A 24573-nucleotide genomic window follows, 5' to 3' on the forward strand; every position below is an offset into this window, starting at 1 on the left:
AAATATTTCACTCGGACATAAATTAACAACGATTTAATGTATAAAATATTTTCCATATCACATCAGGGCTCTGCCAACCAGCCAACCATCCAGGCAATACAGTAGCGTGCAAAACCGATCACACCTTCTGCGGTTTTAGATATTAAGCTCTGTAAAAATATTTGTACGCAATTAAATGAAATGAAACTTTGTTGATTCATTACTAGAAACAAAACAAAACAAATGGCATACAACACTATTTAGTATAACCAGGTTGTGCAGGATACTATGTAATAAACATGAGAGACATCACATATGTTCAGTTTTGCACGTTTCGCATTTATTCAAAAAGCAGAAAGTTAATGTAGAAATGTAAACAAATATTTACCGTTATTGGTCTCTCATGCTTTTGTTGATCTCTCATTGGTTTTTACTCTTTATCTTAGTTTGGTATTTTACTTTGATATTAGTTCTTAACACGTGTTGAAAGTGATCGATTTAATAAAATTATCATTTAATAAAAAATGAAAAAACTTAGCGTAGAACTAGAAAATAGTGTCGTGGTGTTAACGGAAAAAGGGCATTCTACCAGAGAAATAGCCGAAAAATTGAATATTGGTCAAAGCACTGTAGTTAAAGTCCAGAAAAGAAAAAATATTGTGCGAGCGCCAAATGTTGGAGGTCGACCGAGACAACTTTCTGACGCGGATGCCCGCTTAATGGAACGAGAAATGAGAAAAGATAGTTCCATAACACCTAAACAAGCTGCAGATGCATTAAATAAGAATGTAAGCGAGTGGACCGCCCGTAGAGCGTTGCATAGAATTGGATTGCTATCAGCAGTAAAGAAGAAGAAACCGGCTTTATCCGCTAAAAATGTTAAAGCTCGTTTAGCATTCTGCAAGAAACATGTGAATTGGAGTGTTGAGGATTGGAGGCGAGTCATTTGGTCGGACGAAGTAAAAATAAACCGATTTCAATCAGACGGAATAAGTTACTACTGGCGTCGTCCCAAAGAAACCATCCAAAGGCATCACGTGAAACAAACAGTGAAACATGGTGGAGGTAGTTTGATGGTGTGGGGCTGTTTTACATGGCATAATATTGGACCAATTGTTAAAATAAGTGGGATAATGAAGAAGGAGGACTACCTGGATATTTTGAAGTCAAATTTACCAGACTTCGTACAATCCAGTCCATACTCGGAGGAGCAAGTCATTTTCCAACAGGATGGAGACCCGAAACACACCGCCAAAATAGTAAAAGAGTGGTTTTCCCAACAAACATTTAAGCTTATGGAGTGGCCCGCACAATCACCCGATCTCAATCCAATTGAGAATTTGTGGTCCATTTTGAAAAAAAGACTTGGAAAATACAAGAGAGCTCCTGAGAATATGGATGAACTCTGGCGGCGTGTACAATTTGAATGGGGACAAATTCCTGACAATTTTATCCAAAATTTAGTGGAAAGTATGCCCAAACGTATGAAAGGTGTCATAAAAAATAAAGGGTTATGGACAAAATACTAAGAATTTGGAAAACAACGAATATATGCGAAACGTGCAAAAGTGAGCACATGGAGTTCCTCTTATGTTTATAATAAATTATCCCGAATATGTATACACTTTAAGTTGATTTCAGCCTTAATATTATTATAATGAATTAAATAAAATATAACATAAGTTTCATTTAATTTGATTGACTTTAAATATTGTTACACAGCTTAACTGCCAAATTTGCAAAACATGTGATCGGTTTTGCACGCTACTGTATGTAAATGTAGTATTTAAATATATATTCGATTCACCTACATACACATATAATTGCAGGGGTACCACCTACCGAGCCACCCACACAACTAGTGCCTTGTAATTTGTTGCATTTTACAGTTTTCAATGAAAACATGCACAACAACAATAACACGAGGAGGAATATAAATAAATGAATATGGTCGGACTAAATCGTAACTCGTAAATCAACTGATAATCACATTATCCTTTACTTACTGTACAATTTATTTGCACATTAGTTACGAATTCGTGGTATGAAATGTGTGCCAGAGTGTGTGTGTGTGAGTACAATTATATTTAAATACACACACACATATGTTGTGCTGTGTAAGTAGGGTTTGTGAAATAGTTTCCGATAGGAGGGCAGGTTTAGGACTATTAGGCATACTTTTGAACAATATCTAAAATTTTTTGAGATGCTATTCTTAAGGTTATGAACTAAGACAACACGTGGTATTACCTATTCAAAAAAGTACTTCCAAGTACCAAGAACTGTGTTTATGGGACAAAAATTCTACAGTTCTAGGGCTATAATCCTTAAAATACATGCAGTTTTTTTTTTTTTTTGGGCCCATTCCAATCGACGAGGCTTGTCCACAGGCAACATTCTTTGCGTCAATTGAATTTTGTACGGGAACAAATGCAAATCAATGCGAATAATCCGTTGTAATGTGGACCGAGCCATGCCCAATGTTCTTGGGGACCTCTCAACACTGGCTCGTACGGCAGCGATATTCTCGGTCGATCGCCTTGGTCGACTTTTATATGCCCTCTTCGGATTAGAAAGAGCCTTACCAGTCGAAAATTTTTCGTATAAACGCTTAATGGTGTTCTTAGAAGGCGCACTTCTCACATTTTTTAATGTTTTAAAAGCACGTTGAGTTTTCACAATTGACTTCTTCTGTTGAATGTAAATTTCAACAATTTCAGAGCGCTCGCGTGGCGTCTATTGGTTCATGGTAAAAATCTGCTTGGATTGACGCTTCAAAAGCGGTATTTCATTAAGCGATGTGACATCTTTGTCATCTTTATGGCGTTGCCAGATGGGTCCGTCGAATATGGGCAACCCTGTATATAGATCTATTGCTTACAAGTGGGACTGATGGGAGATTAGTTACAGTTATGTCTGTGGAATTTCGTAGTAGAACAAGTAAAATAGTATCAGTCGATTTTTCCGATAGATATATACCCCCAGCCTTAAGTTATGATTATTCAAACTGTTGACCCAGTTTGACAATATTAACCAATTCGTATCTGATCTATGACTGATAAAAATATTACAACGTGCCAGATTTAGACTATATCGGCTATTTCTTATACCTTATACGAGATATGTGCAAATTTTTGGAAAATAGCGGACCGAAGTATTCCATTTTCATAATTCATCTAACACAGACAAAAATATGTGATATGTGGAAAATTTTAAGGAAATTGAACATTTATATCCAATTTTATGCGAAATGATAAATTTCGATAAATTACAGGGCGAGATGAAAAAACTGCAACCAACTTCAGACTGCTGTCATTTCAAAGCCACTCGTCCGACAGCTGTTAAAATTATTGACAGCTGACAGCTCATTATATTGTTTACAAGCGTACAAAAGCATTTTGGTGCGAGATTTCCAGAAAAAAAGTTATTCGTGATGGAATTCAAGCGTGATAGAGTGATTTCTTTATATTTGGCTGGAAACCGCAAGTGGCTATCGTTAGAGCACTCGAGCATTTAAACGTGAATAAATCTTTTGTGTCTCGTACCATCGCTCGTTGCCGTGATACTGGTAGTGCAGTCCGATTTCAAGAAAATAGACAGAAAAAAACATCAACATCAGCAGAAATGGTTCGAAAAATAAAGAAGCGACTTGATCGAAACTCGCGTCGCAGTGGCCAAAAAATGGCTCGTGAGCTGAGCGTATCTCAATATTCCATTCGGCAAATATTGAAAAATGAGTTCGGGGTAAAGCCATTGAAATTCCAAAAAGTGCAGAACTTAAATAGACTCGAAAGAGCTAAAGATTTGCTTCGCTTCGCCGAAAGTGGTAAACTACAGAATTTTGTTTTCTCCGATGAGAAAATATTCCTTGTCCAGCAGTTTGTAAACAAACAAAGTGATCGTGTTTTCTTGCCAAAGAGGTCAGCTGAAAATGTGTACCTTCGGTTGGCCACCAGAACTCTAGCGCCGTCCATGGTGATGGTGTGGGCCTCCATAACAGCCGATGGTCGCTCTCCGCTCGTATTTATCGACCGTGACATCAGAATAAATACCGAATATTATCGCGAAAATATTCTGGAGGGTGTATTAAAGCCTTGGGCACTCAAACATTTTGGCCGCAGACCTTGGACATTCCAACAGGACTTAGCACCATATCACTCAGCACGCACCACCCAAGAATGGTTAAAAATGAGGTTTCTCGCTTCATTTCCAGCGCAAAATGGCCAACAAAATCTCCGGATACCAATCCGTTGGACTATTGTGTCTGGAGTATTTTGGAAAGCAAGGTTGGCATTAAAAAAATATCTACGTGTTGATCACCTCAAGAAAGCGTTTCGCCGGGAATGGGCCAAAATACCACAGATTAAAATTCGGACAGCGTGAGACGGTTTCATTGGACGTTTAAAGGCCATAATTCGTGCCAAGGGTGTCCAATTCGAATAAATCTAAACTAATTCTAAAATTTGATGCTATTTCCGACAGTTTTTGCTTTCATAAAACTAAAAAAATGTCAAAATTATGGCTTTCGACTTTGTTGAAGTTTTTTATCTCACCCTGTATATCAAATTTTATCCGAAATCATAAATTTCGAAAAATTACAAGTTCATATCAGACTTCTGGTTAAGAGAAATATTAAGATATAGCAAAATGTAAAGAATCGCCGACTTGTTTTGCAAGTTATGACAGATATAAGTATTGGAAATTGTGACCCTTTGTGGGTGAGGTAGCAGGAGAGTTTAGCAGATATATATCATCTTCATAACAGATCATGCGTTAGCAAAAATATTCGGATGTGTGAAATTTGAAGAAGGTTGAATGCTTATTTCGCTTTTTTGGGCGTTCTGTTTTTCGAAAATCATGAACAGTATGTAGGGGAGGTACTACTGTACCATTTTTATAAAAGATCTTGTGTTAATGGGAATATTGAGATGTACCAAGAGAGAAATGAATGAAATCGGATGTTAATTCCGAGTTTGGATACTTAAAATGTTGACGTTTTGTAGGAGAGGTATCATGAGGAGGGAATAGATATATCAAATTTTCAAAGCAGACCTTGGGTTAATAAAAATTGTGATTCGTGTAATTTGAAGAGAACCAGATGCCAATTTCGGATTGTACGATCGTTTTGGTTATTCAAATCTTTAAACGTTTGTGGGGGAAGTACCAGAAGGTGTAGACCGATATATCCCATCCACACAGCAGATCTTGTGTTAGTGGAAATAATGGAATGTGTGAAATATGAATAGAACCGGATTCTTATTTCGGATTTTATAATCGTTTTGGTTATTCGAAACTATGACAATTTGGGGGGAGGTACCAGAAGGAATGGTCCGATTTTTACAATATTTATTACACATCTTGTTTCGATAAAAAATATTGTAATGTGCCAAATCTAAATGGAATCAGATGTTAATTTAGTGTTCATGAAGATTCAAAATGTTGACCCTTTTTGGGAAGGTACCAGTAGGAGTGGACCAATCTATTCCATCTTCACACCAGACCTTGGGAGTTTATTTCGGAATTTTGGATTTATGATCGTTTTGGTTACTCAAATCTTTAAAACTTTGGGGGGGAGGTACCAGGAGGTGTACCATCTACACAGCAGATCTTGTGTTAGTAGAAATAATGGGATGTGTGAAATAGAAACGAACCGGATACTTATTTCGAATTTTATAATCGTTTTGGTTTGATAATAATATTACGATGTACGCCATAATCTTTAAATTTTAGAACACGTTTAGATTTATTCTAATTGGTCACCCTTGGCACGAATTATGGCCTTAAAACGGCCAATGCTCTCCGGTATTTTGGCCCATTCCCGGCGAACCCCTTGCTCGAGGTGATCGACACTTTGGTATTTTTTAGTGCCTACCTTCCTTTCCAAAATACTCCAGACACAAAAGTCCAACGGATTGGTATCCAGAGATTTTGGTGGTCATTGTGCGTTGGAAATGAAACGAGGAACCTCATTTTGTAACCATTCTTGGGTGGCGCGTGCTGAGTGCAATGGGGAGGAGTCCTGTTGGAATGTCTAAAGCAAAATGTTTGCGTGGCACCCTCCAGAATATTTTCGGCATTTATTCCAATGCTACGGTCGATTATGTTATGGCGGCCCACACCATCACCATGGCCGGTGCTTGATTTCTAGTGGCCAACCGAAGATGCACATTTTCAACTGCCCTCTTTGGCAAGTAAGCACGACCATTTTGTTTGTTTACAAACTGCTGGACAACGAATGTTTTCTCATCGGAGAAAATCAAATTCGGCAGTTGACCACTTTCGGCAAAGCGAAGCAACTCTTTAGCTCTTTGGAATATATTTTCTTTTTGTAGCGCTGTAAGTTCTTGCACTTTTTGGAATTTAATTCAATATTTACGAGTGGAATATTGCGATATGTTCAGCTCACAAGCCATTTTTCTGCCACTGCGACGCGGGTTTCGATCAAGTCGCTACTTTACTTTTCGAACCATTTCTGCTGATGTCAACTTCCTTGACGTCGGGCTACGCTACCAGTATCACGACAATGAGGGAAGGTACGAGACACAAAAGATTTATTCACATTTAAATGCTGGACTGCTCTAACAATAGCCACTTGTTTTGGTTTTCCACGCCTGAATTCCATCTCGAATAACTTTTTTTTCTGGAAAATTCTCACCAAAATGCTTTTGTACGCCTATAAACAATATAATGAGCTGTCACTGGAATCATTTTAACAGCTGTCGGACGAGTGGCTTAGAAATGACAGCAGTCTGAAGTTGGTTGCAGTTTTCTCATCTCACCCTGTATTTCGCTATATACATCCGATATATTTACTATCGACATCTACGTAACGGTCAGAATTGACCTTTTCGACTATTTGTGACTTCGGCAGGATTAAAAATATTCGCGGTTATTAGAAAATTATATTTTAATTTAAAACAAATAGACCATAATTTCGCCCACTCAATATTACCCGATGACCATCCAAATCGTAAGGATTCTGCCAGGCTCTAAGCTTTAGCCCCATCCACTGGTCTATAATTGCGACCTGTAGAGAAACTGCAAAATCAGGAAATTTTTCAGTTTTTGGTACATTTCAAGTCCTAAATATTATGCGATCATCACCAAAAGCTATAGGCTTCTATTCTGGCCATATCCCCACATCCATGCAAATTTCGTGAAGATCGGGCCATAATTGCGACCTGTAGCGTGATTACAAATTAACGTGGACAGACGGACGGACAGACATACATAGCTAGATCGACTCAGCTTGGCGAGATCCATTTATACTTTCCTATGTGGGAAACCAATATTTCGAGGTGTTACATAATTTTTGGCCCAAACAAACTTATAATATCCACAACACATTGTGTTGTAGGCTATTATTACGTACGAAATCACAAATACATTAAAAGGTAACTTCTAGCCATTGCAGTGATGCTGATAGCCAAGATATCGGATTTATAGCAAAATAGGTACAATATATATGTAAAAGAAATTGTTGTTATTTGTTCCGCTTTTGAGTCAAGAACCGCTATTCTGATTTTCACTATTCTCACCAATTTGACCATTTCGAAAAGTAAAGGGATAAAATCTAAGAAAATCGCCTAAAAATATGACAATAAAAAAGTGAATATTTTTCAATTCTTGTTATAGCTTTTATCGCATGCGATTTTTTCAATTTGACTTGAAACTTTGAATTATATATTTCCTAAAGTTTTTCTGCAACCCACAACCCTAAGTGGGTATTATAAGTAGGCCGTAATTTTGCATGGGATAGGGTTAGGATCAGAATTAAAGCCTATTGTTATAGAGATGTACATTTACGGGGTTCAAATGGACCAAAAAAATTAAAATTTGCCTGATTTTGCTGTTGCTCTACAGGTCTCGATTTAGTTTATAACAAATGTATTTCTCTTACTCTCACATACATACACAACATTCGTTGTAAATAATTTAATTAAGTAACATTGTTTGATTTTTGGTGAATTGCAAATGTCAGTAACAACTGGCATCAGAGGTTGGCATTTAGGCACTCGAAGCCCCTTTCGTACGAATACCCTCAACCTCAAATAGTTCGCTGAAAAATTTGCTAACAAATGGTGTTTTGTTTCGCTGTAATCAAAACTGCAATTCCAAAAAAATACACATACACACACATGATTAAAGGGGCAGAGAGTATGTCCTGGGAGCAATCCATGGAATTTTATCTAAAAATTAATTGTTCCTTTTTCCTCCCTGGAAATTCTCCATAATTAGGTTATGTTTGCTAACACCATAGAGTTCTGCATAAACATGCAGAATATTGCTGCGATGAGCTAAGTTGAAGTGCTAACTTTTTAACTTTACCACACGCTATGTGCGTAAATGGCAGAGGCTGGGTGTTGACGTTGTTTGAAATTGTTTTTTCATCAACTCTTTTGGAAACAATGACCTTTTTCTGTCTACCTGCTAGCCAGCCATTGATTCGATATGGAGAAAAATTGATTAAATGTTGTGTGAGGGGATCTGCATGGCTCTCCTATGAATTCGAGGTAGATTGTTTTTTGAAGAACAACAATTCTGGAAAGCTTTTGAAAAATTTATTGAATGCAAACTTTTTAATTCAATTTTTGGTGTGCTTTTAGCATCTCATGCCTTATTGAATTAAAAAGAACACCTGTTGGGAACAAAGTCGCACAAGAGGAAACACCTTAATGGAATTGTGAGCTCTAGCTTTTCCGGGACCAAAAAAGTGGTATGACTCAAGAATATTTTTTTAAAAGACCAATTAATGTGTATTTTTTAAAGAATAATAAATAAAGAATATTTTTTCAACGACCAACAGAAACGTGGATTTTTTAAAGAATATTTTTGAAAAGGACCAATTGAAACGTGGATTTTTTAACGAATATTTTTGAATAGGACCAACAGAAACGTAGAATTTTTAAAAAATATATTTTCAAGGATGAACAGAAACGTGGATTTTTAAAAAATATTTTTTCAGGGATGAACAGAAACGTGGATTTTTAAAAAATATTTTTTCAAGGGTGAACAGAAACGTGGATTTTTCAAAGAATATTTTTTCAAGGAGGAACAGAAACGTGGATTTTTAAAAAATATTTTTTCAGGGATGAACAGAAACGTGGATTTTTCAAAGAATATTTTTTCAAGGACCAACAGAAACGTGGATTTTTAAAAAATATTTTTTGAAGGACCAACAGAAATGTGGATTTTTCAAAGAATATTTTTTCAAGGACCAACAGAAACGAGGATTTTTCAAAGAATATTTTTTCAAGGACCAACAGAAACGTGGATTTTTAAAAAATATTTTTTCAAGGACCAACAGAAATGTGGATTTTTCAAAGAATATTTTTTCAAGGACCAACAGAAACGAGGATTTTTCAAAGAATATTTTTTCAAGGACCAACAGAAACGTGGATTTTTCAAAGAATATTTTTTCAAGGACCAACAGAAACGTGGATTTGTCAAAGAATATTTTTTCAAGGACCAACAGAAACGTGGATTTTTCAAAGAATATTTTTTCAAGGACCAACAGAAACGTGGATTTTTTAAAGAATATTTTTGAAAAGGACCAATAGAAACGTGGATTTTTTAACGAATATTTTTGAATAGGACCAACAGAAACGTGGATTTTTTAAAGAATATTTTTGAAAAGGACCAATAGAAACGTGGATTTTTTAACGAATATTTTTGAATAGGACCAACAGAAACGTCGATTTTTTAAAGAATATTTTTGAAAAGGACCAATAGAAACGTGGATTTTTTAAAGAATATTTTTGAATAGGACCAACAGAAACGTAGAATTTTTAAAAAATATATTTTCAAGGATGAACAGAAACGTAGAATTTTTAAAAAATATATTTTCAAGGATGAACAGAAACGTGGATTTTTAAAAAATATTTTTTCAAGGATGAACAGAAACGTGGATTTTTAAAAAATATTTTTTCAAGGGTGAACAGAAACGTGGATTTTTCAAAGAATATTTTTTCAAGGAGGAACAGAAACGTGGATTTTTAAAAAATATTTTTTCAGGGATGAACAGAAACGTGGATTTTTAAAAAATATTTTTTCAAGGACCAACAGAAACGTGGATTTTTCAAAGAATATTTTTTCAAGGACCAACAGAAACGTGGATTTTTCAAAGAATATTTTTTCAAGGACCAACAGAAACGTGGATTTTTCAAAGAATATTTTTTCAAGGACCAACAGAAACGTGGATTTTTCAAAGAATATTTTTCAAGGACCAACAGAAACGTGGATTTTTAAAAAATATTTTTTCAAGGACCAACAGAAATGTGGATTTTTCAAAGAATATTTTTTCAAGGACCAACAGAAACGAGGATTTTTCAAAGAATATTTTTCAAGGACCAACAGAAACGTGGATTTTTCAAAAAATATTTTTTCAAGGACCAACAGAAACGTGGATTTTTCAAAGAATATTTTTTCAAGGACCAACAGAAGCGTGGATTTTTTAAAGAATATTTTTTCAAGGACCAACAGAAACGTGGATTTTTCAAAAAATATTTTTTCAAGGACCAACAGAAACGTGGATTTTTCAAAGAATATTTTTTCAAGAACCAACAGAAACGTGGATTTTTTAAAGAATATTTTTGAAAAGGACCAACGGAAACGTGGATTTTTTAAAGAATATTTTGAAAAGGACCAACGGAAACGTGGATTTTTTAAAGAATATTTTTGAAAAGGACCAACGGAAACGTGGATTTTTTAAAGAATATTTTTGAAAAGGACCACCAGAAACGTGGATTTTTTAAAGAATATTTTTGAAAAGGACCAACAGAAACGTGGATTTTTTAAAGAATATTTTTGAAAAGGACCAACAGAAACGTGGATTTTTTAAAGAATATTTTTGAAAAGGACCAACAGAAACGTGGATTTTTTAAAGAATATTTTTGAAAAGGACCAACAGAAACGTGGATTTTTTAAAGAATATTTTTGAAAAGGACCAACAGAAACGTGGATTTTTTAAAGAATATTTTGAAAAGGGCCAACAGAAACGTGGATTTTTTAAAGAATATTTTTGAAAAGGGCCAACAGAAACGTGGATTTTTTAAAGAATATTTTTGAAAAGGACCAACAGAAACGTGGATTTTTTAAAGAATATTTTTTAAGGAACAGCAGAAACGTGGATTTTTTAAAGAATATTTTTTTAAGGACCAACAGTAACGTGGATTTTTTAAAGAATATTTCTTCAAGGACCAACAGAAACGTGGATTTTTTAAAGAATATTTCTTCAAGGACCAACAGAAACGTGGATTTTTTAAAGAATATTTTTTCAAGGACCAACAGAAACGTGGATTTTTTAAAGAATATTTTTTCAAGGACCAACAGAAACGTGGGTGTTTTAAAGAATATTTTTTCAAGGACCAACAGAAACGTGGGTGTTTTAAAGAATATTTTTCCAAAGACAAACAGAAGTGTGGATTGTTTAAAGAATATTTTTAGGAATGTGTTTTCTTTTACATATTTTTACATATTTTTTTACATATTTTTACATATTTTTTTTATTTTTTTTAATATTTTCATGAATTTCTCCTTGTCTTTAACGAATCCCCAAATTTCTATCAACTCTAGCTATTTAAATAATTGTTTGTCATACCTATCATCTGCCTGACACATCTCAATTGCATTTTTACTTCTCCGAAACATTTAAATGTTAAACCCCTTTCATCACATCAAAGAGAAGGGTTCAAGGAACTGTTGTGTTCTCCGTTTTTGCTGATGCTGCTTTAAGAAAATATCTTAATCGTCCATTCCCAGAAATTCAACACTTTCGAAATTTCCTCCATCAATTGTCAGTTTATTTTAGCTGGGGTGGGGAGGGGGAGTTAAAATTTATGGCGTCGTGTGATAATTGTTTTCTGTTTTGTTAACCAACATTTTTACAGACGATGGCAAAAGCAAGAACTGAGCTGTTGACGTCGCCTTTGGAAGACAACAAAATGTGCTTATGTTGTTATTGTTCATTGTTCGACAAACTGTTGCAAGCGGAGTAAAATGCTGCTAAAGCATAACACCAAAAAGAGGGAGGTGAGGTGGAGAATAAAGTTTTCATTTCTTGGAGAAAAACTTTACAATTTATGGCAGTGCATTGAAGTTTGAGCAACGTTACAAATTCGTTTAAAATGGGTAAATAAATAAAACAAAAAAATATATGATTTTTCCCCCTTTGCAATTAAATTTGGTAGGACATTTTAAAGGTCTTCTATAGATAGGTGTTATATTGGGTTTCTATAGATTAAAGATTCTCTACGAGTTTTTATACATAGAAACCCCTTTACAAGACTTCCATATTGAGGAGATTTTGATCAGGTCTCCTACAGATTGAAAACATTCTAGAGGACTTCAACAAATTAACCTTATATGGGCCTCTAAGGTAGAAAAGACATTCTACAAGTCATCAATGAATAGAAGACGCTCTGAAAGGCTTCCGTTTAACTCCAAGCTCTTCTGAGAATAGTTTTGCAAGGCATAATAAGTTCTTCAAAGACTTACAACCCATTTCCCAACACCTCTGTTTGATTATCCACGCAGGTAACAGCATCAACAGGAAATGAACTTTTTCCATCAAAAGTTTATTTTTCCCCCTTTTCGTTTCTGGCTTCCACCATATTCCATTTAAATTTGCAACCGAAAATGATGCTGCAGTTTATTTTAGTTGCCACAAATAAATTTGCACTTTTAGCCGCTCTGTTCAACTTCTTTAAGCTGTGTTCATTTCTCTCAGCAGCAAAGTTGGTAGGTTTTGATATTGTTGTTGTAATTATACTGGAATATTCAAAAAAAAAAAAAATAAATAAATAAATAAAATAAACTTCTTTGATGGAGAAAGAGTAGGGTATATAGGGACCGATTAAAGTGCCAGTTAAGGACCGGCTGAAGTTCGTCTTTATAGACCGACTGAAGTCTGTCTTTATAGCCCGCTGAAGTAATTTCAATAGACAATAGCTGGATGTCGACTCTATAGACCAACGTAGACGAGCTGAAACCCATCTCGCATAGGCCGACTGAAGGCGGTCTTTCACGACGAGATGAAGCCCGTCTTTTATAGTCGAGCTGAGGACCGTTATTTACAGACCAACTGAAGAAGCCCGCCCGGAGCTGAAAAATCCACCTTTCTGTTGGTACTTAAAAAAATATTCTTTAAAAAATCCACATTTTCTGTTGGTCATTTTCAAAGATATTCATTAAAAAAATCCACGTTTCTTTGGCCTTCGGAAAAATATCTTTAAAAAAATCCACGTTTCTTTTGGCCTTCGGAAAAATATTCTTTAAAAAATCCACGTTTCTGATGGCCTTCGGAAAAATATTCCTTAAAAAACCACGTTTCTGTTGGCCCTTAAAAAATATTTTTTAAAAAATCCTCGTTTCTGTTGGTCCTTGAAAAAATATTTTTTAAAAAAATCCACGTTTCTGTTAATCCTTGAAAAAATATATATTTTTTTTAAATCCTCATTTCTATTGGTCCTTTTCAAAAATATTCTTTAAAAAAATCCTCGCTTCTATTGGTCCTTTTCAAAAATATTCTTGAAAAAAATCCACTTTTCCGTTGGCCCTTGAAAAAATGTTCTTTAAAAAATCCACGTTTCTATTGGTCTTTTTCAAAAATATTCTTTAAAAAATCAACGTTTCCTGGTCTGTTGGTCCTTTTCAAAAATATTCTTTAAAAAATCCACGTTTCTGTTGGTCCTTGAAAAAATATTCTTTAAAATATCCACGTTTCTGTTGGTCCTTGAAAAATTATTCTTTAAAAAATCCACGTTTCTGTTGGTCCTTTTCAAAAATATTCTTTAAAATATCCACGTTTCTGTTGGTCCTTGAAAAATTATTCTTTTAAAAATCCACGTTTCTGTTGGTCCTTTTCAAAAATATTCTTTAAAAAATCCACGTTTATGATGGTCCTTTTCAAAAATATTCTTTAAAAAATCCACGTTTCTGTTGGTCCTTGAAAAAATATTCTTTAAAAAATTCACGTTTCTGTTGGCCCTTAAAAAAATTCTTTAAGAAATCCACGTTCCTGTTGGTCCTTGTAAAAATATTCTTTAAAAAATCCTTTAATTCTTTGTTCCTTAAAAAGCCCTTTTATAGACGAACCCGTCTTCTATGGGCCGGCTGAAGGCTGTCTCGTTTTAGACCGCCTGAAGGCAGTCTCTTTTTAGACCGGCTGAAGTCGTCTCTTCATATAGACCGGCTGAAGGCGGTCTCTTCATGTATACGGGTTGAAGGCGGCCTCTACATATATACGGGCTGAAGGCGGTCTCTATATCTAGACCGGCTGAGGGCGGTCTCAATAGACCAAGAGGGAGTCTTTCATTGACCAACTGCAACCTGTCTTGAGTTCTTAAAGATGTCTTCGAAGCCTCCATAGGCCACAAAAGTAAGATATGAGAAAATTCCCCTTGGCAAGGTGATGATGTTTTTATTTTTGCTGCAAATATTTAATTTAAAAATTATTTTCCAATGGTACCTGAACTTTTTTTCACTTGCAACTTTTTATTGCTGAATTATTTCATCGTATTTTTCTACTAAAAATACCATTTCTCCTCTTCCAATCGTATTAAATTATCTAATTCAATATCGAATCTTTGACTCGCTATATCGAATTATTTTTCCTCTTCCAACTGTTTACCTTGCCACGGTTCAGTTGGCGTCAACTTGACATTTGGCGCTTGACTGGGTTGGGTAACTCGACAACATTTTTCCACTTGACTTGATAGCTGCTGTACAAATATAGAATGGTATATTGGATGTTCTTAAGCACCCTCTCGACGATACAATGAACCATGTCAATAGAGTTGTATGTGTAGTCACATATACACCAATACATTCATACTTACATCATTGCAATAAAAAATAAAAATATAATAATTTCAAGCGAAAAAAAAAACTGCCAAAATGTCAGGCATTTGCAAATGAAGATATTTATAAAAAAATATTGAATGTCTCCAAAGCAATTGCGAACAAAATAACAAGAGGAGGGTAGTTGTCTTGAGGGGTACTATTGTCTTGATATTAAATTATTATGTAATGGATGCCATGGATGATTGTGTGAATCTGTGGCGGTTACATACATAAAGCGTTTAAAATAATTTAATATCGATTTCTTTGTAAACACTCTTGATGGGTTCCATTTTAGAAAGCTGTTGGGAAGATAAAGATTTTTTTGCTTTTTTGAAAAAGCAAATACGAGGTAGGAAATCAATAATGGATTACAAAGAATTCTAAAGGAATTTTATATAGGCCAGCTAGAAGCAGTTTTCTGTGGCAGTCTTTATAGAAGAGTTGAAGAGAACGTTTATAAACGAGATTAAGGTGGTATCTACTGACCAACTAGAGGGAGTATTTATATACCAACTAGAGACCACACTTACAGCGGTGCTGGAGGCGGTTCTCAAAGTAAAGCTGCAGGTGGTCTCCATAGAGATTTTTATAGAAGGCCTGTAAGCAATCTTTTTAGTCGAGCTGGAGCCAATCTTAGTAGTCGAGGTGAAGTCGGTCCTTATAGCCGATCTGGTGGCGTTTCGTATCGAATATTTTTTTATTAAGGTGAACCAAATCGAGAAGGTACCCTCTGCATGCGAGAGTGATGAAGCATCAGAAGACAAACCGAAAACATTTTTTGAACGAACCTTATGGGAATATACGCCAATCACAACGACTTGTCGCTTTTACTTTCATAGACTACTTTCATAGACAGATCTATATGAGAGCTGTATCCAAATTAGAGCCGATCTCAAAAAAAATTGGTAAAAGTATTTCAGAGCTGTATTTGCAAATTTCTCCAAATGTCGTTATAACGAAGTGCATACTACCGCTGTGAAGGAGAAATTTAAGAAATTGGATGAAGAGTATGGAAGCTATAGCTATATCTGAACCGATTTCCACCAAATTTGACGCACTTGTCTCTAGGCTCATTATGTGTTAAATTTCATCCTATTTGGAATAATCTTACACATTTGGTGCACTATGAAAGGCGGGCGAAGATATATATGGGATATACAGGGTGAGATAATAAATCCTGCTACAAAGTCAAACGCCATAATTATACCATCAGCCATATGGCTACAGAGGGTATATATCATTTGATACGGTCAAAACGTGCCTAGTCGAAATAATGATTTTAGACCCTAGGTTTCTTTGGACCAAATCCGTTTCAGGACATTTGGAGTCGATCTAGCAATGTCCGTCCGTCCGTCCGTCTGTCTGTCTGGCTGGCTGGTGCGCACGATAACTCTCGAAGGAAGTACTCGATTTTGTCCAAACTTTGTACATCGTAATATTTTTGTCAAATTTAGATCGAGTTCGGAGATGGGCAATATCGGTCCACTCCTTCTGGTACCTCCCCCACACATGGACGAAATTTTCCAAAAATATATTTTCTGCACAGAAAGAGAAAGGATGATCCGATTTTGTCCCATCTTTGCAAAACCTAATATTTGCAACAGCGCAAGGTCAGGTGCAAAAATGGCCAATATCGGTTTACTCCATCACGTACCTCCCCCACAAAAGGTCGAAATTTGCAAAAAATATATTTTCTGCACAGAAAGAGAAAGTATGATCCGATTTTGCTCGAACTTTGCGAATCCTAATATTTGCTTAAGTGCTAGATCAGGTGCAAAAATGGACAATATCGGTCCACTCCATCAAGTACCTCCACCACAAAGGGTCAAAATTTTGAATAATTATAACTCTTATAAAATGTGATGTAAGGATCCAAACTTCTTAAAATTTCACACATCCCAATATTTCTATAAGCCCAAGATCTGGTCTTAAGATGGAATATATCGGTCCACTCCTTCTGGTACCTCCCCCATATATTGGGTTCAAGATTTTGAAAAACAAAACGCTCAAATAAAGCGAAATAAGCATTCAACTCTCTGCAAATTTCAAACATACAAAAATGTTTGCTAACACAAGATTTGTCGTGAAGTTTATATATATCTTAGAACCCCTTCAGGCACTTCACCCACATAATGTCACAATTTTCAATAATTTTATCTGTCATAACTTTCGAAACAATTTAGCAATTCTTTACTAATTGCTATGCCCAAATATTTCTCTCAATAAGAAGCCTGATATGAATATGAAATTGATCGGAATTTATGATTTCGCATAAAATTGGATATAAATATCCTTTCTTGTAATTTTGCCCAATATAAAAATGGAATATTTCGGTAGACTATATCTGGTACATCACGCACATTTTAATAATTTCTACAATCATTACATTTTTTATATAAGGTGAAGGTGTAAGTCGATATAATCCATATCAGGAACGTCGCAATATTTATATCATATTTTTGGGTCCGACACGAAATGGACAAAATTGACCCATTCCTTTTGGAACCTGCTGCATAGAGGATCAAACCTTTGAATAATCGTAATACTAGCCAAAATATATTTAAATAATCTAACGTAGGCTGAGGGTATATATCTGTAGGCAATACCGACTGATACTTTTTAACTTGTTTTTACATTTTTTTTAATTTCATTGAATGAAAGCAAAAAAATTCGGAAATAGCATCAAATTTTAGAATATGTTTAGATTTGATCGAATCGTCAACATTAGAACGAATTATGGCCTTCAAACGGCCAACGAAACCTACTCACGCTACCGAATGTTGCTCTGTGGTATTTCTTTAATACACCCTCCAGAATATTTTCGCGATAATATTCGATTAATACGAGCGGAGAGCGACCATCGGCTGTTATGGCGGCCCATACCATCACCATGGCCGGCGCTTGAGTTCTGGTGCCCAACCGAAGGTGCACATTTTTAGCTGACCTCTTTGGCAAGTAAACACGACCATTTTGTTTGTTTACAAACTGCTGGACAACGAATGTTTTCTCATCGGAGAAAACCAAATCCGGCAGTTCAAGCAAAGCAACTCTTTATCTCTTTTGAGTGTATTTTCTTTCTGTTGCGGTGTAAATTCTTGCACTTTGTGGAATTTAATGGCTTTACACCGAGCTCATTTTTTTCATTATTTGCCGAATGGAATATTGCGATATGTTCAGCTCACGAGCCATTTTTCGGCCATTGCGACGCGGGTTTTGATCAAGTCACTTCTTTACATTTTGAACCATTTCTGCTGATGTTGCTGTTTTCTTCTCTCCACTTCCTTGACGTCGGGCTACATTACCAGTATTACGGTAAGGAGACACAAAAGATTTGTTCAAATTTAAATGCTGAAGTTCTCTAACGATAGCCACTTGTGGTTTTTCAGCTAAATATAAAAAAATCACCTAATCACCCTGGAATTCCATCACGAATAATTTTTTTTAGGAAAATTATCAAAAAATGCTTTTGTACGCTTGTAAAAATATAATGGATTGTCACTGGAATAATTTTAACAGCTGTTGGACGAGTGGCTTAAAAATGACAGCAGTCTGAGTTTAACTTGGAAATGGTTGGTTGCAGTTTTTTCATCTCACCCTGTACAATCCGTACGTAATTATTTGATTTTGGTGGTTGGGAGCTCTTGTCGTTTGGTTTTTTATTATTTATTTTCTGACATTCACATATCTTCCTGTCCTACCGACCTTGTGTCCGTCCGACCAATCTATCCATCCGTATATCTATCTGCATGTGTGTGTGTGTGTGTTTTGCGGTTGATTGTTTCGTGGTTATTTGTTGTCATTTATAACCACACACATTGTAATATTGTGTATAATGTTAATATTTTTATTTGGTTTATATTTTTTTATTTTTTTTTTTTTTTGCGTTTTCTGTTTTTTTTTTCTTCCCTTCTTGTTGTTTGTTGACTTCCTGATATCACAACAAAAACAAAGAAAACAACGCACAAAACATGTGTTAATTTTTAATGTTTATTACTTTGTTTACACAAGCATCAAAAACGAATTATAGCAAATGTCTTAGATTGTGAGGGTGTCGTCATCGAACCGTTTGGATGAGTGAGTCTGAGTGAATTCCCATTTTAAAGTCAATTTAGACAGAGAATTTGATATTTTTGAAATAATTTTGAATTTTTGATGAATCAGAGAAAAAGAAGACAAGTTCGACCGGGCCGAACTTCTAATACCCTCCACCATTTGCATAGAATTTGATGCTGATCAAGAATATATACACTTTTTGGGGAACCAAAAAATTTTATTTCGAGTTGTTACAAATGGAATTACAAAACTTAATATACCCTCCATATTATGGTAAGGGTTTTAAAAAAGATAAAAATAAATTATAAATTCTGACGAGAGCATATGGTACGGCATCATTGGGCCTTAGGAAAACAATAACGTCAAATAGCCTCCTTTTCTAACCTTGTCTTCGCTTACGGATAAATTCCCGCTTCTGCTTGTCGGTAAGGGCATCTTTCAGCTTGTCAATAAGGGCTCCTTTCAGCTTATCCAAAGTGCCATTCTTCAGCTTGTCGGGGAAGTCACCGTCCAGCTTGTCACTGAAAACTTCCTCCAGTTTCTCCTTAAATATTCCCCTCAGCACATCTTTAAAGACTCCCTCCAGATTATCAACAAAAACGTGCTCTATTTTGTCCAAAAAGATTTTCTCCAGTTCTTCTACGCCAACTCCCTCCAGCTTATTGCTGAAGACTTTCTGCAGCTCATCGGTTAAGACAGCTTCTAATTCGTCCGCAAATATAGCCTCCAAATCCTCTGTAGAAACTCGCTCCAACTCATCTACGAAGACACCCTGTAGCTGTTCAAGGCATATTCCCTCTAGCTGCTCTGTGAAAACACCGCTCACCTGATCTGTAGAGATTTTTTCCAACCCATCCGTAGAGATTTCCTCCAGCGCCTCTTTAAAAACTTTTTCCACCTCTTTTATAGAATGTACCATATTGTATAAATAAATTTATTGACATGCACTCCAAATTAATTCCTTTAATTCTGCAGAAGTTCTGCTTTCTTTGATGTGTCATATCGACCTGATTGGTTACTCTCCGAGAAATAATTTCCCAAGCATTTAAAGGCGATGTGTGAGAGAGAGTGAAATTCTCATTTCTGAGAATTCTTCAATTGGCAAAACGAAAAGCGAATATAATAGAGATATCTTATCGGCAGGGTTGCCAGGTTTTGTTTTTTTTTTTTTTTTTTTTTTTTTTTTTTTACAAGAATATTTTTACACCAAAAATCATTAATTTTGAAGTTGACCGAGTAGGATATTGGTAAAACCATTGCAGAATGGACCCACATCCAATTTTTCTGTTCAAAACTATTTCAACGTCTCCATATGTAAACCCAAGAAACCAACAGTGACCTCAAAAGCAAGTTTCAGAATTTCCGCTTTATCCCAGTAACGAATTTAGTAATATTTACTACGCATATCCAAATGATCCAAAATGAACGGAAGAAAACAGCAACATCAGCAGAAATGGTTCGAAAGGTAAAGAAGCGACTTGATCGAAACCCGCGTCGCAGTGGCCGGAAAATGGCTCGTGAGCTGAACATATCGCAATATTCCATTCGGCAAATATTGAAAAATTATCTCGGGGTAAAGCCATTGAAACTCCAAAAAGTGCAAGAACTTACACCGCAACAGAAAGAATATAGACTCAAAAGAGCTAAGAGTTGTTTCGCTTGGTGAACTGTCGAAAGTGGTGAACTGACGAATTTGGTTTTCTCCGATGAGAAAACTTTCGTTGGCCGGCAGTTAGTAAACAGACAAACTAATCGTGTTTACTTTTCCAAGGAGTCAGCTGAAAATGTGCACCTTCGGTTAACCACCAGAATTCAAGCGCCAACCCTGTTGATGGTGTGGGCCACCATAACAGTCGATGGTCGCTCTCCGCTCGTATTAATCGACCGTGGAGAATAAATGGCGAATATTATCCCGTAAATATTCCGGAGGGTGTATTGAAGCCTTGGGCACACAAACATTTTGGCCGCAGACCTTGGACATTCCAACAAGACTCAGCACGCTCCACCCAAAAATGGTTACAAAATGAGGTTCCTCTCTTCATTTCCAGCGCACAATGGCCACCAAAATCTCCGGTTACCAATCCGTTGGACTATTGTTTCTGGAGTATTTTTTTTAAAGCAAGGTTGGCACTAAAAACTACCAAAGTGTTGATCAACTCAGGCAAGCCCTTTGCCGGGAATGGGCCAAAATACTGCAGAGCAACATTTGGGCAGCGTTTGAAGGCCATAATTCGTGCCAAATGTGACCAATTCGAACAAATCTAAACTTATTCTAAATTTCCGACATTTTTTGCTTTATTGCACGTTATTCGTGCAAATTGTACCAATTGGTACCATTTTAAAAGTTTAGTAACATTTAAGAACATTTACTAAATTTAAAGTTCGAATTTCAACTAACCCTGTGGTGCATCTATCCTGCACTTCATCAATGACTCTTCTTCCAATTTTCAAAATTCCAGCCCATTACAATTCCAATATGTACCAAATTTAGTACACATAAGTACGACTGTCCCAAGCAGCCTACATACCCCAATTCTACACTCCAAGCTCCAAATTTTAGGATTCCACCCCTGTTGGTTAGCCTTAGTACAAATTGTAGTTTATTTAGTACATTTAAGTACAAATTTCCAAAACCACCTACATATCCCAATCTTGCACTCCAACAATAATCGTATTTCCAATTTTCAGGATACCAGCTCTATTGGTTCACCCAAATACAAATTTGACCAAATTTTTGTACCATTTAGTACATTTAAGTACAAATTTCCAAAACCACCTACATATCCCAATCTTGCACTCCAACAATAATCTTATTTCCAATTTTCAGGATACCAGCTCCATTGGTTCACCCAAATACAAATTTGACCAAATTTTTGTACCATTTAGTACACTTTAGTAAACATTTTCATAGCGTATAGTCCAATATAAATCGTATTTTCAAATTTCAGGATTCCAACTCTAAGGTTTATCCAAAATTTAAATTGTACCAAATTTGGTACAATTTAGTACACATAAGTGGGAATTTCCAAAACTATCCACATACACCAGTCCTACAATGTCATAGTAATCTTATTTTAATTTTCAGAATACCAACACTAACGGTTCTACCAAAATTTAAGTTGTATCATATTTGGTACCATTAAGTACACATAAGTACGAATTTCCAAAAATACTTACATTCCACAGTAAGAGTAAATTTCAGAATTCCAGCCCAAATCGAAATTGTACCAAATTTAGTACCATTCCGTACTTTTGTGCACTTAAGTACACATTTCGAATGTCCTCCTTCCCCCATATCCCAATTCTACAATCTGCCAGTAATGTTAATTTCAATTTTCAGGCGTCCAGCTCCTTCAGTTCCTCCAAATTCAAATTGTACTAAATTAAGTACTGCTTAGTACTTTTCGTAAGCTTACAAAACTACCTACTTACATCGACTCTACTCCTCAGCCTTGATTCCCACTCCAAATTCCAAGCTTTCAAATGGTACGGAATGGTACCAAAGTTTTTCTGTAGTAGTACATTTTAGTATTTTTCGTACACTTATAGTGCGTACATCTAAAAACCTTTTGGTACATCTATCACACACTCCATCAGGGATCCTCATTCTAAATCTAAGATTTCTAGCTCTACATCTTCTTCAAATACAAAGGGTGTCATATTTAGTACCTTTTAATATGTCTCGTACCGTTTTAGTACATATTTCCAAAAACCCAGCCTTATATGACCGCCGTTTCTATCTGCGAAAGATAGATAGAAAAACTGCAGAATTTCCTTCAACTGTTCTATACTTCGCCACCAAAAAAATCGCCACGTCACCAAATAGAAAATTAGGTCGCCAAACGCATAGAAAAATCGCCACATTTGTTGAGAAATCGCCATATCTGACAACCCTGTTTATCGGCAATGCGATAATGCAATGAATAAAAAAAAACGCGTAATTTCCTTCAGCTGTTCTATAATCCGCCACAAAAAATCGCCATCACGCCAAATTTCCAAAAACCTAGCCTTTTGTGACAGCCGTTTCGTCTGGGAAAGATAGATAGAAAAACGGCGTAATTTCATACAACTGTTCTATACTCCGGCAAAAAAAATCGCCATGTCGCCAAATCAAAAAATAAGTCACCAAATGCATAGAAAATTAAAAATTAATTAATCGCCAAATCTGACAACCCTGATTATTGGTACTGCGATAATGCAATGGATAGAAAAACTGTGTAATTTCCTACAACTGTTCTATAATCCGCCACAAAAAAAAATCGCCATGTCGCCAAATCAAAAGATAGAAAAATCACCACATTTAGCGAGAAATCGCCATAGTTGACAACCCTGCTTATCGGCAATGCGATAATGCAACAATAAATACTACAGCAATAACAAAAACAACACTCGACCTGATAAAGACTGAGAGCGATACGTCACTATCAGTTAATGGTTCCATTGATCAGACCAGAGAAGCGCAATCGGAACGCTTATCACATTAACACCTTTTCTTGTTTTGTTGATATGATAACACAATGATAGGCTGACGGACGGATGGACGATAAACGCACCGATGGCTGGTTGGACAAAAGTCTCAATAAGAAATCATTTAATTATCAATTCCATTGCTACGATAACTCCCCCATCCCCCCTGCCAACAAAAAGAGAGCAGTTTAAACAATAACGATAGATAGATAGCCCCAGCAGTACCTGGCGTGCCGTTAAAAACAAAAGACGGGTTAACTGAATAACGAATTTTGGAAAAAAAAAAATTAAAAATAAATTTCCAATTGACAAAAAAAAAAAACAACAAAAAAACCAACATTTAACATGGCCGAGGAGGAAGACAGTTCCAAGGTACCTGACATCTATCCTAAAGCCAAAGATGTGGAAAAGGCCAATGTGTCTTACGATGATGTGGATTTTACAAGCGGCTTTGAGACCCAATACCGGGAGGAATATCGTCCACTGAAGCCGAAAATTACCGTACCTCCCCGACAAAATCCCTCAACGCTGTGGTATCGTGATCTGAAAACCATACTCATTGTGGCCCTTTTAATGTCGATTTTCCTCTTTGGCACCATTTTCTTGACCAAATTGGTGTTCACCACAAATCCTCTGTATGTCTTTGTCATAACATTGATCTACGTGATATTGGCCATTATTGCGATTGCTATCGAGGTGAAGTCGGTGCATGTACGTTGAGCGAGTTATGAAAGCGGACAAGGCTAGAGGAGACGGGGAGAAAGCGGTAGACCCCAGAAATTTTACTATATATGTGAAGGTCATGAAAAAGTGATAAGAATTACAAACATTGGTCATTAGAATAATGAAATCAATTACCTGAAGAATTTTTTTTATTGAGAAAATTTTTAAGAATTTAATATTGAATAATTGAAAATAAATAACAAAAATGTAAGCAAATTTAAGTCATTAGAGGTGTGTTAAAGTTTATTTTAATATCTGAGCAACTGGGTTTCTCCGCCATGAATCATTTAGAAAAAAAATACGTTGTACTAAACCTCTTTCCGGTTAATAATAAATAAAATTAATAGCAATAATTTATTGTGAAATTTATTTAAGAAGAGGAAAATAACGAAAACTCAATATTTAAGGAGTTATGGCCATTTTAAAATTTGCATTAATTCATGCCTAAAAAAGTGATCACAAATAATAGCTAAAAACACCGAAAACTCAATATTTAAGGAGTCATGGCCA

The 24573-nt window shown here is 35.7% G+C and overlaps 2 protein-coding genes across 2 annotated transcripts; one reads left to right on the forward strand and one right to left on the reverse strand.

Moving 5' to 3' along the window:
- Positions 1-19079: 19079 nt before the first annotated feature.
- Positions 19080-19881, reverse strand: LOC105261581 (uncharacterized). The gene is made up of 2 exons (XM_011292702.3): positions 19700-19881; positions 19080-19645 (listed from the first exon to the last, which is right to left on the reverse strand). The coding sequence occupies exons 1-2, from the start codon at positions 19790-19792 to the stop codon at positions 19253-19255; spliced, it is 486 nt and encodes a 161-aa protein (XP_011291004.2). The 5' UTR covers positions 19793-19881; the 3' UTR covers positions 19080-19252.
- Positions 19882-23612: 3731 nt separating this feature from the next.
- LOC101901408 (uncharacterized) lies at positions 23613-24284 on the forward strand. The gene has a single exon (XM_005179809.4). The coding sequence runs from the start codon at positions 23686-23688 to the stop codon at positions 24058-24060; it is 375 nt and encodes a 124-aa protein (XP_005179866.2). The 5' UTR covers positions 23613-23685; the 3' UTR covers positions 24061-24284.
- Positions 24285-24573: the final 289 nt, after the last annotated feature.

This window comes from Musca domestica, unplaced genomic scaffold, assembly GCF_030504385.1.
Source record: "Musca domestica strain aabys unplaced genomic scaffold, Musca_domestica.polishedcontigs.V.1.1 190, whole genome shotgun sequence".
In the NCBI taxonomy this organism is placed as follows: domain Eukaryota; kingdom Metazoa; phylum Arthropoda; class Insecta; order Diptera; family Muscidae; genus Musca; species Musca domestica.